Below are 16,722 nucleotides of genomic sequence, written 5' to 3' on the forward strand. Positions count from 1 at the left end.
AAGTGAGCACAAATAGACAATAGACAAGGGTGAAAAACAAATTCTACACTTGTGGCATTTTTCAGAAGCCCTTACAATCATCTTATTTATACACCTTAGGGGGTTAAGGGCCTTGCTCAAGGGCCCGACAATAACAGCTTGGTGGTGCTGGGATTTGAAGTCACAACCTTCTGATCAACTAACCACCAAGCCACCACTTCCTTAAAATGTTCTTTAAGGCTATCGCATTTTAATGAATGAATTTCTAACCAATGCATCTCAAAACTTATATATTTCACAATAGAAGCATATTATTTCTGTATATTATAGACACTGGTACCTACATACACCTATCACACATTGTACTGCATCTAGTTTATTCAAAATCTGTTGCAAAGGTACCTACTCAGGCCTATAAACTTTTCCCCTGCCATTCTTTTCTTTTAAAATATGCCCTAAAGGTAGCTTTTCATGCCTATAACACATTATCCTACTACCCTGTTATTTGTTTTTTTAATTTGCCACAAAGATACCCACTCATGTCTGTAACACATTGCCCTTACATCCTTTTCATTCAAAATGTGCCCCAAAGATAAAATTCACACCAATGGCACACTATCCTTCCACCCTGTTTATTTAAAATCTGCCCTGAAGGTAAAATTCATACCAATGGCACACTATCCTACCATCTTGTTCATTTAAAATCTGCCCCAAAGGTAAAATTCATACCAATGGCACACTATCCTACCATCCTATTCATTTGAAATCTGCCCCAAGGGTACCTATACAATCCTATAACACAATATCCTCCCATCCTGTTAATTTAAAATCTGCCCCAAAGGTACCTATACACTCCCATAACACACTGTCCTACTATCCTGTTCATTTAAAATCCGCCCCAAAGGTAAAATTCACACCAATGGCACAATATCCTTCCATCCTGTTTATTTACAATCTGCCCCAAAGGTACCTATACACTCCTATAACACACTATCCTACTATCCTGTTCCTTTAAAATCTGCCCCAAAGGTAAAAAAAAGAAAAAAAGGATCCCTTTGTTATGTATATCTTGTAGACAAAAGTTTGTGGACACCTGTGCTTTTTGAACATTTAGACGCAATTCGCTTTTCGGAAGATGTTGTAGATTTTGAATTGTGCTTGTGGAGATTTGTGCTCATTCAGCCACAAGAGTGTATTTCTGTATATTATAGATGCTTGGAAGTTGCTGGAAATGCAACTTTTTTTTTTTTTCAGAAATCTATTTACTTTTTTGTCACATGTACGTTGTTTATGTTGTCTGAAAAATAAAAATTAGATTTTAAATAGCGAGTAAAGCCTACACTACATATATCCATATCTATTTAAAAGTTTACATTTTGCTTTACCAGCTACTGTTTTATATTTATTTATATATATATATATATATATATATATATATATATATATATATATATATATATATATATATATAATAGACACTTTTTTGTTTTGTCGTCTGTGCTAAAACATTTCTCTTTTTCTGTCTATTTCTCAGTGATGTATACCACAATATCGAGGCTCTGGACCCCGAGAAACTCAATGTGTTCCGCACTGTTCGAGAGATTACTGGTAAGACACTACAGCAGTAAGAGTCAGGAGAATTTCATATTCAATATCCAATGCACAAAATTAAAATGTCCTCACCCAAACCTCAAATCTGACCACATGGCTTCAAGCTCCACTGCTGGGCTCTTCAGCAGGCCCTTAAACCTAATCTGTTCAGTTGTATAAATGGGATAATTGTACATTCATCTGGTTAATAGTGTCTACAAATGCTACCTCAGACTAGCCAACTTTAAATCAAACCATTTTTTCACAATCAGCTAAGTTTTTTACTACTAGCAGTGCTCGTGTTGCATTTTAGAGCTGTTTTTTTTGTTTGTGTACATGCAGTCACATGGTTTGTCGATAGAATTGTCTTTTGTTAAAACCCTACACTTTGCACGCAAACCAGATCGATGACTGGAATTCATATATTAAATTCAAATGCACACTCAATGAAAGCAAAAACGCAAAGCAAGTATACATTTAGGTGCTAAAGGCTATTGAACAAGAAACAAGGCAGCAAAAAGGGAAGTTTAATGAAATCAGCTAAGCATGATAGATGGAAATTTGGAGCTATGGACACTATGGAGTTTTGTAGCTTGTGTCACGCTGCAGAGAAACAACTAAGATTTTTGTCCTACAGACTTTCTTGTATTAGAAGTAGTCAGGATAAAGGGAGAATAAAGGAATAAATGAACATGAAACAGCAAGGAAGGGCAACAAAGGCAGGAAAGGATGATGCAATGAAAAAATAACAATAAAAAGAAGACAAACGGATAAGGAAGTAAGGAAAGAAGGAAGGAAAGACAACAACGCAGGACAGATGGAAAAAGGTCAACAAATAAGGCAGGAAGGAGAGAAGGAAGGAAGAAAGAGGGCAGGACAACAAAGAAATAAAGAAGGAAGGGCTACAAAGAAGGAAGGAAGGAAGGAAGGACAGACAACAAAGAAGAAATGGAGGAGAAAAGAAAGGAAAGATTGAACGAAGAAATGAAGGAAGGAAGGACAACAAAGAAGGAAGAAAGTAAGGAAAGAAGGAAGGAAGGAAATATCGAAGGAAGGAAGGTATAAAGGAAGGAAGGAAAGAAAGATGGAAGGAAGACAACAAAGAAGAAAGAAAGGAAGGAAGGAAGGAATGAACAAGGATGGAAGGACAGAAGAAAGAAAAGAAATGACAACAAAGAAGAAAGAAAAGAAGGAAAGGAGGGACAAGAAGGAAGGAAGGAATGAATGGAGGAAGGACAACAAAGAAGTAATCCAAAAGTTACTTTATCTATAATGTTGCAAAGCACTGATGATGAAGGTGGCATCTTCACCATCTTTTGAGCTACTTGCAGAACTTCTGTCTGAGCCAATGTTACAGAAGACACATCATCGTCTACTGACGGATCTGCAATAAGAGCTGCGGAACTGCAGTATGGTATAAAGCTGCCCCTGTCTGCCTCAGAGAGATTCAGAAATTCAAGGAAACACATTTCCATAATCAGTGCCGTTCTGCTGGAAGACTGCGACTTCGGGGAGAGGGAAAAAAAAAGAAAAAGGAAAAAAAGCGAATGGTGAGGGATGTCTTTCTTCCCCATCACTTGCTTTCACGTAGTTCCCATTTTAACCCAAGTGTAGACTTTGTTCTTCTGTTTCATGAAGCATCAAAGCAACAGAAAATACTGACTATTTCTTTCTTTTGCTCTTTCTCACTCTTTCACCCTCTTTCCTTCTCTCTGGTGGTGAAAGTAGGGGACGAGCCGTAGGCAGTCAGGCATGCGTGTCCCCTTCTTTCACCTCCAGAAACACAAGGCTTGACAGAACAAAGTTCTCTCTGCCAATATGTCATTTCTGCTCCATGACCTCGGCTCTGTTTTTTTTTTTTTTTATAAGAAGCATCACTTTGGATGGAGAGAAAGAAATGTATACAGAATAATATACAGAGGAGTGTGTGGTGTAGGATGTGGGCAGGGATAAGTGCAGGACTGGACAAATGGTTCGATAGTGAAGTGTAAGGATTTATTTTTTGAAGCTTTGGAGGCTACGCTACTGTGTACTGTATTTATGATTCATATGGTTAAGGCTAAACTGAGAAAGCCAGAGGGCTTAAAGATAGAACAGAATAAAGCACTAAAAGATCCAGGACTCTGCAGATCCGCAGGCCACCGGCGTGACCGACTCCCCACCTGGGCTCAGCATGCTGTATCAGGAAAGATGCTCTGATTGTTAAAGAGAAAAAGGTGCTTTATATTTGTCACATGTACTTTACAGAACACATATCCAAGAGATGTTAGGAAACTGGAATCAGAGCACAGTGTCCGCTATAATACAGCAGTTCTGGAGCTTAGAGGGTTAAGGGTCTTACTCAAGGTTTGGCAATACCGGGACTCAAACCCCCATCCTTCTGAGCAGCAACCCAAAGCATTTACCTCCGAGCTACAATCTTCACACCAAGTAAAGAGCAACAGTACTGACAAAAAATGCTTAGACCCCTTTTACTTGATGGAAGGAAGGAAGGAGTTATGGATGGAATCAAGGACAACAAAGAAGGAAGGAAGGAACGAAGGAAGGAATGGAAGGAAGAGGAATAGCAAAGAAGGAATTAAAGGAAATGAAGGAACATCAAATAATTAAGGGAGGACAACAACAAGGAAAGAAGGAGGGATGAAAAGTAATAGTGACAAAGAAGGAAGGATGAAATGGAAGGAAGAACATCAAAGAAGGAATGGAAGGAACAAAAACAAAGAAGTAAGGAAGGAATGTCAACAAAGAAGGAATGAACGGAAGAGGAATAGCAAAGATGAATGAAGAGAGGACATAAAAAATTAAGGGAGGAAAACAACAAAAAAAGGAAGGAAGAAGGGATGGAAATGAAGAACATCAAAGAAGGAAAAAAGCAAAAAAGTAAGAGGGACGTAAGTAAAGACCAGGAACATTGAATGAATGAATGAATAAATGAAAGATAAGGGTTTGGCAATTAGGTTTGGCAATACCGGGACTCAAACCAATGACCTTCTGATCAGCAACCTAGAGCATTAACCTCCGAGCTACAATCTTCCCATCATGTAAAGGGCAACAATACTGACAAAAAATGCTTATTCAAAATGGTGCCATACATGTATAGTATATCTGCAGAGATTCTGTTAGCATGCTCTTTTTAACCTTTAGCTGAGGTTTTTGCGTGTTTGATTTATTAGCGGTATTCTGCTACCCTGCTGCGATTAGCATGACGCAGACTGCCCTGACCCGTGCATGATTTATTAGTGATGACTCTATTAGCATACTAGTGTTAGCCTAACCCTTTTTTTGTGTGTGTGATTTATTAGCGGGGTTGTGTTGCGCATGCTTTCTGTTAGCCTAGCGCAGACAGGTGCGCAACGGGATCTCGTTATCAGCATTAGTTTGCGAGCATAAAATAAACAGATACAGGCAGAAGGCAGGCAAGTGGCTTGCTTACTCTTGGGAATGCTCCACTCAGACACACACACACTTACACATGCTAGAGCATGATACTCACACACACCTTTTGTGTGACTTCCCACTGCCACAATTTTGTCATTAGGACAATTAGTGTCAACAGACGGCAGGTTAGCGACACATCACCGGAAAAGACGGGGTCATAATCTGCCTTCACAACACACGAGGGGCTTGCAGTCGCACTAATAACATTTACAGCACTCGTTTGAAGATACGAGGATACATTTACTAAGCACTGGAGTGGAACCAGGGCTGGTTTATGAATTCTTTTTTAAAACAGAGGACATTTTAAGTTTGGTTTCCAGAGCAATTTTAATCGCATTGTCACAAATTTAGCTTTGCTCATTGAAACAAAGGCGACAACATCAAGAAAATTACCTGACTATCAAAGAGATTCGGAGGCTCACCATGGAAATCCATCCTCATCTGTGTGAGACAAGATTCAAACGCTTGGACCACTTTTACATGATGCAAGAAAAAGGAGGGATGGATGGAATCAAAGACAACAAAAAAGGAAGGAAGAAAACAAGACAACAAATAAGGATGAAAGAAAGGACACAAGGAAGGATTGAAGGAAGAATGAAAGGGCAACAAAGAAGGGAAGAATGAAGGATGCAAGAAAGGAAGGATAACAGAAAGTTAAAAGAAAGGACAACAAAGAAATATGGTAGGAAGAATGGAAGGACGGAATGAAGTAAGGACAACAAAGAAGGATACAAGGAAGAATGTAAGGACAACAAAGAAGGAAAGATGGATGAAAGGAAGGAAGGACAGCAAAGAAGGGAGGAAAAATATAAGGAAGGAAGTACAACAATTAAGGAAGGAAGTAAGGAAGGAAAAGGAGAATAAAGGACAAATGATAATGGATCATGGTAAAGAGAGACAGGATGGTGGGAAGACTCTGTAAGTGTTTGCTGCTGTGGTTACAGTTGTCATCACATTTAGTTGGAATAGTGATTAAGCTGACCAATCAAAAGTCAATATTGGGTACAAACCAGAAACATAGCTACTCTATGGTTCAATTCTTGATTCTGATTGGTCAAAAGGTGTTCATTTATGTTTTCGTTCAGCTTCAAAAGAAGCAAATAACAGACTTAAATGCTTATTTCAATACTTTATCGTTTCTATGGTAACCACCCATTCACAGGGACTTTTATAGGGAAGTGGTAGCTCGGTGGTTAAGACTTCCATTCTAAAATTTGAGCTCAAATTTAAGAAACACCAATCAATCACTGCTGGGCCCTTGAGCAAGGCCCTCGACCCTCAACTGTTCGGTTGATGATACTGTAAGTCGTTTCGGATAATGTCATTTTCCAAATGTTAAATGTTAAGCAAATGGTAAGTATTTATGGAAAGGAGTCTGTGCGTAAATGAAATCGAGGGCAGTGGAGTGGTGCTGTTGCAGGTAGAAGAGGTGGAGAAGGTGGAGGAGTTCAGGTACCTGGGGTCAACAGTGCAAAGTAATGGAGAGTGTGTTAGAGAAGTGAAGAAAAGAGTGCAGGCAGGGTGGAGTGGGTGGAAAAGAGTGATAGCAGGAGTGATTTGTGATAGAAGAGTATCTGTGAGAGTGAAAGGGAAAGTTTATAGGACTGTGGTGAGACCTGAGATGTTGTATGGATTAGAGACAGTGGCATTGAGTAAAAGACAGGAGGTGGAGCTGGAGGTAGCAGAGCTGAAGATGTTGAGGTTTTCGTTGGGAGTGACGACAATGGACAGGATTAGTAATTAGTTTATCAGAGGTGCAGCACATGTAGAACATTTTGGAGACAAGGTGAGGAGGCAAGATTGAGATGGTTTGGACATGTGCAGAGGAGGGACATGATTGATATTGGAAGGAGAATGCTGAGGATGGAGCCACAAGGAAGAAGGAAAAGAGGAAGGCCAAGGAGGAGGTTTATGGATGTGGTGAGGGAAGACATTCAGGTAGTTGGGGTGAAAGAGGCAGATGTAGAGGACAGGGGGGAATGGAGACGGATAATCCGCTTTGGCGACCCCTAATGGGAAAATAGAAACCTGATGGGAAATTTGGCTGCTTGTCCCGTCCTTGGAGGTTGAAGGTCACCTCAGGTATCAGGAGTGCAGATTCAAGCCCAAACTGAAGTTCATTTATCCGCATGCGAATTAATCAGCGACGCAACTGATGCTCTATCTGACAGCCTGTCGAGATTTTCTCTCGATTTTCAAGTCATTTGCATCATTATTTATGTTCTTGTCCTTACAACCCTCTGCTTTTCCTCCATATGCACCATAGATCCCTATCACCCCCCCCCCCCTTTCTCTCTCTCTCTCTCTCTTTCTCTCTCAATCTCATTTTGTTCTCAACTCTACATCTCCATCCTGTTTGTCCTGTCTTCACTCATATCTCGGTGCAATCCGGTCTCATGAAATATTCAACATTTCAATAAAAAAATTATTTAAATTTCTAAATAATCGAATGGCCGTGCCATTAGCCTTTTCATTCAACTATTCCCGTTTATAAAGCAGAACAGGTGCTGGGTATTTACAGGAGGTGGTCAGATGAATGAAAAATGTAATCAACTCAACACACAGGCCTCAGTCGATCTAATCCATGTTTACAGTCATTAATATTTATTGCTTATTTTTGCCCGTGTTAATTGCGGCATCGATGCGATATTGTTTGGACATTATAGCGGGGGGCGAGCGCTTATTGTTTGGCGTTTCATTAAGAGCGGCGTATACAGCAGGGCGGCGTGTTACGTTTTCGGCACGCGCTGTAATTTTCCACTTTCTAATTCCTAATTTTATTTCGCTGCTCTGACCTTGATTGCCTTTATTGATGCAGTGTTGCTTTCACTAGTGGTGGAGTAAATCCCGGGTTTGGCTGTGACTCGAGTTGTGATGAAATGAAAAAGAAAAGGGTGATGAAAGAATGGAAAGTAAAGGATGGAAGTAGAAAGTAGGACGGATGACCGAATTAAAGAGAGAAAGAAACATGTGACTTTTAGAGGTAGGAGTAAGGTAATGAAAGTAAAAAAAGGAGGACTTGAAGAAAAATTTATTAGGAAAAAAGAAAAAAAAACACTGGTTTAAGTATAGAGAGAATAGGGGAAGGAAGGGTGGGAAGAAGAGAGCAGGGATACAGCAAAAGAAACAGGAAAAGTATTGTGGAAGGAGATTAAAAAAGGAAGTTAATAAAAGAATAGAGACAAAGAATAAAAGACAAGGGCAAGGGGATAAAATGAAGGAGGGACTAAGTAAAAGGAATATTAATGAAAAAAACTAAGGAAAATAAGAAGGCAGAAGGAAGTAAATAGGACAGAAGAAAGCGAAAAAAGGAGGAAGAAAATTAAAGAGAGGGGTAGGAAGGAAGGAAGGAAGGAAGGAAAGCCAACAGAGAAGAAAAAAAGTAAAGAGGTAAGGATGAAAGTAAGGACAAGGGGAATGAATAGGAAGGAAGGAAGGAAGGATGGAAAGCAGGAAAGCAGGAAAAATAGAAAGACTAGAAAAGGCAAGAAGGAGGAAGGAAGGAAGGAAGGAAGGAAGGAAGGAAGGAAGGAAGGAAGGAAGCAGTAAAAATAGAAGGACTATTAAAAGACTGGGAGAAATGACAAGAAAATGTGAAAGGAAAAGAAAAAGCAAGGATAAAGGAATAAAATTAAATAAAAGGTTGATCATGCAAAATACAAGCTTGAAAGAAGGGATGGGTGAAAGGAAAAAAGAAGAAAGGTGGTGGAGCAGGCAGGATGAGACGGACTAAAGGCAGGATTTTTATGATATGTAACTGGACACGCTTGTTTCAGTGGCATGTAGTTGGACGTCTGGGATTAATGCTGGATTGTTTAGCTGTTTAAAATCAAATCCCATTTCTCAGACTGTGCTTCAGCACCCGAGTGCAGTTTCTAAAGAAAAGAAGAACCATGACGTCCTCGTATCTTCTTCAGCTCTCGACTCGGCATGACGTAAACACGCACCTGAAATGACTCAGACTCGGTTATGATTTTTAATGTGTGCACTGTAGTCGTCATTCCTGGAACTGATAAAGATGTGTTTTTTTTTTTTTTCCTGTCCTCTTCCAGGTTTCCTGAACATTCAGTCGTGGCCAGAAAACATGACAGATCTGAGTGTCTTTTCCAATTTGGCAGTCATCGGAGGTCGATCGCTTTATAGGTAAAATCCTGCCTTGCTTTAAACTGCTTGTTTATTAAATCTCAGTCTCTCGGGTCATGTGACCTCACTGGACACAGTTTATTAACATTATTATTAACATTTGTTATCAACAATGATTTAAATTTTTAAAACAATTTTAAATAAAATGCCTGCTTGCTTAACTATTTTGTAATATTTTATTATGTTATAAAAAATAATATGGATTAAATCAAATAAATGCAATATACTTTTATTATATTGATTAAATTGAGTAATTGATTGAATTGGCACAAATGAAATTGATTAAATAAAATGACCATCAATTGAATTAAATAGTTAGCATTTGTTCGGGGTCCCCTGGTGGTCTAGTGGTTAGGATGCTGCGCTCTCACCACTGCAGCCTGGGTTCGATCCCCGGTCAGGGAACCAACCCCAGCCCCTCTTAGTGCCGGTACCAAGCCCGGATAAATGGGGAGGGTTGTGTTAGGAAGGGCATCCAGCGTAAAACATGCGGAGGATCCGCTGTGGCGACCCCTAATGGGAGAAGCCGAAAGAAAGTTTAGTTAGCATTTGTTCAAACCTATTTGCGCAGATCGGATGTGTGTGTGTGTTTTTATATTTAATATTCAATTTTTAAATGATATAATTTACTTATAGTCAACTGTTCTACTTGTTTCAGCACCCTGTAACAAATGTCTTCATTCCTTCCGTCGTTCATTCATTCACTCCTCGATAAGCGAAATTTTCCGGACTTTCTCCTTTTAAGAGAAATCCTTGAAGCAAGTGCAAAAGAAGCCATGTAGCTAAACTTTCATTAAAGCGGAAGCTATTTGATGCGCAAAACAAAATCTTGAAAAAGTTCAACTACAAACCGTATTTCCAGTACGGAGCGAGTAGCCACAGTGACACTGCAATAACTTACGTTTCTTTTTTATTGTATGTTTTGTGTATGTTTCTGAGTTTATTAATAATAATAATAATAATAATAATAATATGCAGCGGAGACTAAACTATCTTGCAATCCTCAACTTAATAGATTTGAACTGTGTTCCGCACGTAAAAGGGATTTCAAGAACCGAAAGCCCTGTAATGAAAAGGTTTGGTCCGAAAACGTGTACCGATACAATCCTGATGGACACGGTTTATTCAACCGACCCGGATAGTGCAAACAAACATGTTTGTTAGCGTGATCATCTGCAGACATGACGGCTCTAACGACCCATGGGATAATTATTTGCTGTAATACAGCTTGCAGATAAAATGACAAAGAGCGTCGGCCACTGGTGTCAAACTGTCAAGAAAAGTTCCTGTGTAGGGTGCAAACTCTGAAAATGAGTCAGACTCCATTTGTAAATGTGTGAAAGGAAGCGAGAGAGAGAGAGAGAGAGAGAGAGAGAGAGAGAGAGAGAGAGAGAGAGAGAGTAGAAGGAAAAAGCAGTAAGTGCACATGACAAATGAAAATAACACATGTGACAGTCGGAAGCGATGCTATGAGTTAAACCAAATTGAGAAAAGATACAAAGAAGGAAAAGAGGAAAAGCATGGTGAGGGAATACAATCAGAAGAAAAAAGACGTAAGGAAGGTATGGAATGAAGAAATTAAAATAGGAAAATAATAATGGATGGAAGGAAGGAAGGAAACAACAAAGGAAGGGAAAAAATAAGGAAGCACAGAGCGGAAGGAAGAAAAATAATGAAGGAAGGACAAACGGATGGAAGAGAAAACAATGAGCAAGGGTAGCATGAAGAAATGGAAATAATGGACAGCAATAAAGAAGAAGGAAGGAAAGAGAAGAAGTAGGAAACAAAAAGGAGAGAGAGGAAGGAGGAAGAAAGGGAGAATATACTGTAAGTAATAAGAAGAAGGATGGAAGGGAAAGAATCAGACAAGAAAAGAGAAGGGTGGGGGAGAGGCATGGGAAAAGAGAAAGAAATAAGAAAAACTGGAAATGAATGAAAGAATAGAAATAGGGAGTGAAGGAAAAAAAGAAAGGAATAATAAAGGACATGGAGGAAAGAGGGGAGGGGATTACTGATTGTTATTCTTCTGTAGTATGTTTCAAATCCGCTTAGCTCATCCGGCTGTGAATCAAATTTCCATCACTCCTGCAACAGGTGTGCTCACACAGATCCCTGTGAAATATTCATGGACTAATTTGTCCTTCCTGTCATTTCTCGTCTTCCCCTCTCTCAGTGGAATCTCTCTGTTGGTCCTCAAGCAGCAGTGGATTTCGTCGCTGCAGATGCAGTCTCTGCGTGAGATCAGTGCCGGCAATATCTACATCAGCAACAACAGCCAGCTGTGCTACTACAACACCATCAACTGGACCAGCCTCTTCCGCATCCCTTCTCAAAAAGCCCTGATCCGCAACAACAGGGACCCCAAAGAGTGCAGTAAGTGTGGAGATACTACTTCCTGCTTCACACTTACACACAACAAAGATCTACTGAGGCCTGAATAAGTTCTTACCACTAAAACTGTTGCATTTGAGCTGTCTTACCAATCAGAATGGAAGGAGAAGGTTCTTAGGTTAGTGGTTAAGGCACTGGACTTTATATCTGAGTGCAAATCCCAGCCTTTGGCACACTCTTGTTCCCCTGAGCAGGGTCTTTAACCCCATATCTGCTCAGTTGTATGAATGAGACGCTCTAGATGAGGGCGTCTGCCAAATGCCGTAAATGTAAATGAGAAGGGTCCGGATCCAGATGTTCAAAGCTGACAAGCTATCAGGCCATGAATACAGAATAGAAAATCCCAGCCAAGTGCTTTCCTAGATGTGCATTCACATGTTCTGACATCACAAACCATGTTATAGCTAACCTGGAGGATTCTGTTGGACCTAAAAGCCAACCTTCATGAAAAGGTCACCACAATGTGTGGTGTCTATGGGATATAAATGATGGTATCACACATTCAAACTGCTATCTTGACTTTGTCCTCATGACCCTTAAGGTCAGTATCCTGATGGTTTAAAGGATAAGGTGATCTAGCGCTCATCTCCAACAGATCTCTTTGGGGTTTTTGTATAGTTTTTTTCAATAAGAATCTGAGACAAAATTGGCTCTAGATGTGAAAAGCTGACAAGCTATTACATCATGGATACAGAATAGAACATCACAACCAAGTGCTTTCCAAGATATGCATTCACATGTTCTGACAGCAAAATCGTAATGTGGCTAGTCTGGAGAATTCTGGTAACTGTTGAACCAATGGGTGAAAAGCAAACTTTTATAAAACGGACAAGACATCACAATGTGGGGAGTCCATGGAATATATGGGGATTTTCTCCTACATTCAAACTGCTATCTTCATTTATTCATAAATAAGATAAATGGCATCATGACCCTCAAGGTCAGATTGCTTTATGTTTTCTTTAAAGTTTTAGCTATCAGAAGTAATATTCCTTTTTCAAAAGAGCCATATCTCTACCTAACCCCTTGATGTTCTGTTTTTATGATGTGGTAGCTTATTAGTTAAGGCATTGAACTTTGGATATGAAGGTAGTAAGTTCAAATCCTAGTAGGGCTGACATGATTTTCTGAGTAACTTGAGTAATTCGAATACAAAAAAGAATTGAGGCAAATCATTCGTTTAGTCCATTTAACTACACAAGGAGCACTATGTTTCCCCACGGACGATTATTACTGCAACATAGCGTACGCACAAAACAGGGCTGGAAACATGCATACACCAACTTACACGTGAAGGTTGTTTATGCTATGTGTGTCGCCAATTTCCCTTCCCTTTCCAAAGTTTGGATTTATTTCAAACTAAAACAAAGAAAATACAATACAGAGCATTGACCATTTAAAGTCATTTAAAATGGATTTTTATATTTTTATTTATGATTTTTTATTTATATATTTGTGTATTTTTTTGTATTTTGATGTATATTGATATTGATGATATCAGAATTAAATGCAGTAAATTGGTTTAGTTTTCACAGATTTCACAAAGTTTGCAATTTCAGCAATAAAAATTAAAATTTTTCTAAAAAGGAAATAAGTTACTTGGTCATTTTAGAGGCCCGTCTTATTTTCTCTTATATATTTAGTATTGCTCTTTAATTAAAAAAAAACGTTCTTCTTATCGATTACTCGATTAATCGATGGATGAATTGGTAGAATCCTCAATTACTAAAATAACAAAGGAGAGAGACAAGAGCTGAAATTGGGCTTTGAAACACCAAAGATTTTTTTGTTTTGTTTTTACAGTCAAATACAGTAAAGTTTTAGCTTAGCTTGACTGTGATACCATCCGACTCCCAAACAAGGCAAGAACAATAGGATTAAATTCAAAGTCTGAATTGGGGGTGTACCTGGGACACGCCAATGTTTCTCCCCCATACGATTTCTCAATTGTCTGTGGTTACATCTAAGGAGCTTAACTCTTCTAAAATCCCACCTACACCCACTTAAGCCTGTCAATCTCTAATTTTCACATAGAGGACAATGTCTTTGTTGTCAGCGACTTTGTGTTTTAGGCTGTCAAGCTCTTTACCCCTGGACCTCCTCTGTGCCATTACCTCCTGCTGCAGTCTTGAGGAGACACTCTGGTGTCCTCTTAGACCAGATGAGTGTGACTCAGTAGGAGGACTCTCCTTGCCCTCTCTCGCTTTTTTGAATACACTTTATCATGCCAAGCAGGAGACCAGAAATCCTCAGTTCCATCCCCAGTTGGAGGTGATCAAAGGCCAAAAGTACCAGAAGACAATAAAGAGTCATGCAAAGTCATCGTTCCTCCTCCTCCTCCTCCTGTATGTCGCTTCCATCCTTGAAAAGTGCCAGCCATGCAGCACACTCAGACTTGTGGTAAAGTTTTGCACAATTTTGCCAAAAATAACAAGTGAAAGAAGACCCCTGGGGTGGAGTGCACATGAAACCCACTTGTGAATTCCATCAGCAACAATCCAATTACCCATTCTCTGCAAATGTCGAGTCATCCTGTGAACTATTGAACGGAATTAATTGCAGGGAACCGCTGCAAAAGTTTTTTTTTTGACATTTCAGAGCTACGTGTCCTCCAGTGGAGCCTATAATCGGCAAAGAGAATTGCACTCCCTTCTTCACATCTTTGTCTTTTTTTTCAGCACAGAGTGATGTTTATGACTCGTTGCAAGGCTGAGAGGCTCTGCTTCTCCCCCCGTTTTTTTATCATGGTAGATGTTATGATGCAACAGGAGTCATTATCAGGGACTGAGTTTGCAGTTGCATGGGCCTCTAAACTTTGATGTTTTCTAAACCAGTCCCCCTTTTAACTGGTTGCTTATCAGCACTTTCACAGTCAGTTTGCACTTCGAATGGAAGCCTGGATTTTATTTTAAGTATAAATAAAAATTAAAAGCCAAATTGGAATATATGCACTTTACATTTTTGCATTGTTGAGAATTGTTCAGTAAGTTAGGATACTATATACATATATAGTTTTTTTTTACCTTTGTGTTATTTTCATTAAAAATATAAATTACATTAGGGCTATTCCAAAACCACCCAAGACTAATCCCGACCCCCTGTAGTAACACCCTCAAATTACCTGAATATATGCTGAATTCCCCTCTTGACCATTTCAAGCTTTCCACAACCACCCCAAAAGTCACCTGAACCCCTACCCAAACTACAACTAGACCACTTCAGGTCCTCCACAGCCACTCCACAATCACATGAATTCCTAACAAAACTACAACCTGACCATTAAGTCTTTTCCCACCCACCCCAGCATCACCTGAATCCCTGCCAAAACTACAGTTTGACCATTTTAAATAGAAAACCACTGAAATCACCAGAATGCCTGCCAAAACTACAAGTAGATCATACTAGGACCCCCCCACAACCAGCCCGAAACTTAAGCTGCACTGGTAATTTATCTGCATGTAGCAGCTCAGTGGATAAGTTTTTGGACTTCTAATTGCAAGGCCATGTGTTCAAATCCCAGTACCACTAAGCTGCCACTTTTGGGACCCTAAACCCTCAATTGCTCAGCTGTATGATAACTGTATGTTGCTCTGGACAAGGGGGTCTGCCAAAAATGTATAAATGTAAATCAGCACTTTCACATGTGTTTATTCAGTTTGCTGTTAGAATTTAACCCTGGTGGGTTCTTGGGTTTGCAACTTTTTTTTCTAGGAAGGTGAGAATACAGGAATTAAAATTGCCAGTCTGAAAGCATTTGAGAGAAATGTTTTTTGTTGTTTCAAGCTAACAAACTGAGCAAAAGTTTAATTGCATCAGAAAATGCCATATGGCTTGAAATGTGCACATGCCACAGGGTGGCCATTTTTCGTAATTGTTTTCTGACAAATTAATGAATCAAGAATCCTTTTAGCCCTACATGAAAACCAACCAAACATCAAACCAAAAGGATCGGGCAGAACAACATGAAACAAAACTCCACAAATACCTTGAACATACATTTATGGTATTTGGCAGATGCCCTTATCTAGTGTGACTTACCCCTGAGCAGTTGAGGTTTAAGGGCCTTGCTCAAGGGCCCAGCAGTGGCAGCTTGGTGGTGCTGGGATTGGAACTTGTGACCTTCTGTGCCAAAGTCTAATGCATTAACCACCCCTTACATAATCTAGAAGTAAATGGAAATGCAGCTAGGTAATTAGAAGACACATATGACGGCTTATTTATTAAACTATTCATAACCATTGATATAAGATGTAGAAAAAAATCTTAGTAAAAGCACGTGTTGGACTGTGTTGAAAAAAAACAAGAGGTTTGAACAGCACTATCCAGATTGAAAGTATTTGCGACAATGAATCCTTGTGAAAGTGCCCTAAAACACTAAATGCAAAGCAATGTCAGTGCTAGAATATCTTTGAGGTTTTTTCCCTTGTACTGAGACTAGCATTTTTGTTTTTTTTTGTATTTTTTCCTTGTAGACAAGTGCCTTTTGAGGTTAATCATTACCCTGTTGACAGAAAGCATTCTGCCCTGACTATTAATGTTTCAGAAGAGTGGTGGCACACATCAGAGAAAAATGTCATTCAGTAAAATGTCACTTAGCGAGAAAAAAAAAAAAAACATCTGTCATTTGAGTCAGTGCTCAAACTCACAAGGTTTCTACCTGGGGCAATTTCAGACCACAAACTGAGGGTCAATTATTGTAGATGTTAGCTATTTATAGAAGAGTGAGGCAAATATTTACGATTTTGTATCTACATAACATTTGGTGATGGTGTTTTGATGAACTAGTTGTTTAGGTTGCAATTTTTAAAAGTTAAATATAATAAACAAGCAAAAAATATTTTGGCAATTGAAGGAACAGATGAAAGGAATTATTCTTTAAATTAATAAAGAAAGAACAATTCTTTAGTAGTAAAGGAAGGAAGGATGGACAAGAAAGTCGATGTTAAAAGAAAGAAAGAATATCATAAAGAAAGCGAATCTAAAAGACGAGGCTGATTGCCTGTTACCTTGTTGAGAAGTCCTTCATATCACTCTTTGGTTTGTCTGTTGTGGGAGTGTGGAGATATATTGGGAATTATGGGTGTAAATGAATGTTAATTTAGCTCTTCTTGATTTTTCCAGTATTCACCTTTTTGGGGTTAGAAATTGTTTGCAAAGCATTTTTATTGTATATTTTGAAAT

The 16,722-nt window shown here is 39.1% G+C and overlaps 1 protein-coding gene across 1 annotated transcript in view; it reads left to right on the forward strand.

The window, feature by feature from the left end:
- Positions 1–16,722, forward strand: part of LOC124383122 (receptor tyrosine-protein kinase erbB-4-like) — a 415,468-nt gene that overhangs the window by 298,351 nt on the left and 100,395 nt on the right. The window contains exons 10-12 of the mRNA XM_046845511.1: positions 1,514–1,587; positions 9,060–9,150; positions 11,324–11,523. Of these exons, the coding sequence (XP_046701467.1) occupies positions 1,514–1,587; positions 9,060–9,150; positions 11,324–11,523 (365 nt within the window). The remainder of the gene's footprint in view (positions 1–1,513; positions 1,588–9,059; positions 9,151–11,323; positions 11,524–16,722) is intronic.

This window comes from Silurus meridionalis, chromosome 3 (genome assembly GCF_014805685.1).
Source record: "Silurus meridionalis isolate SWU-2019-XX chromosome 3, ASM1480568v1, whole genome shotgun sequence".
In the NCBI taxonomy this organism is placed as follows: domain Eukaryota; kingdom Metazoa; phylum Chordata; class Actinopteri; order Siluriformes; family Siluridae; genus Silurus; species Silurus meridionalis.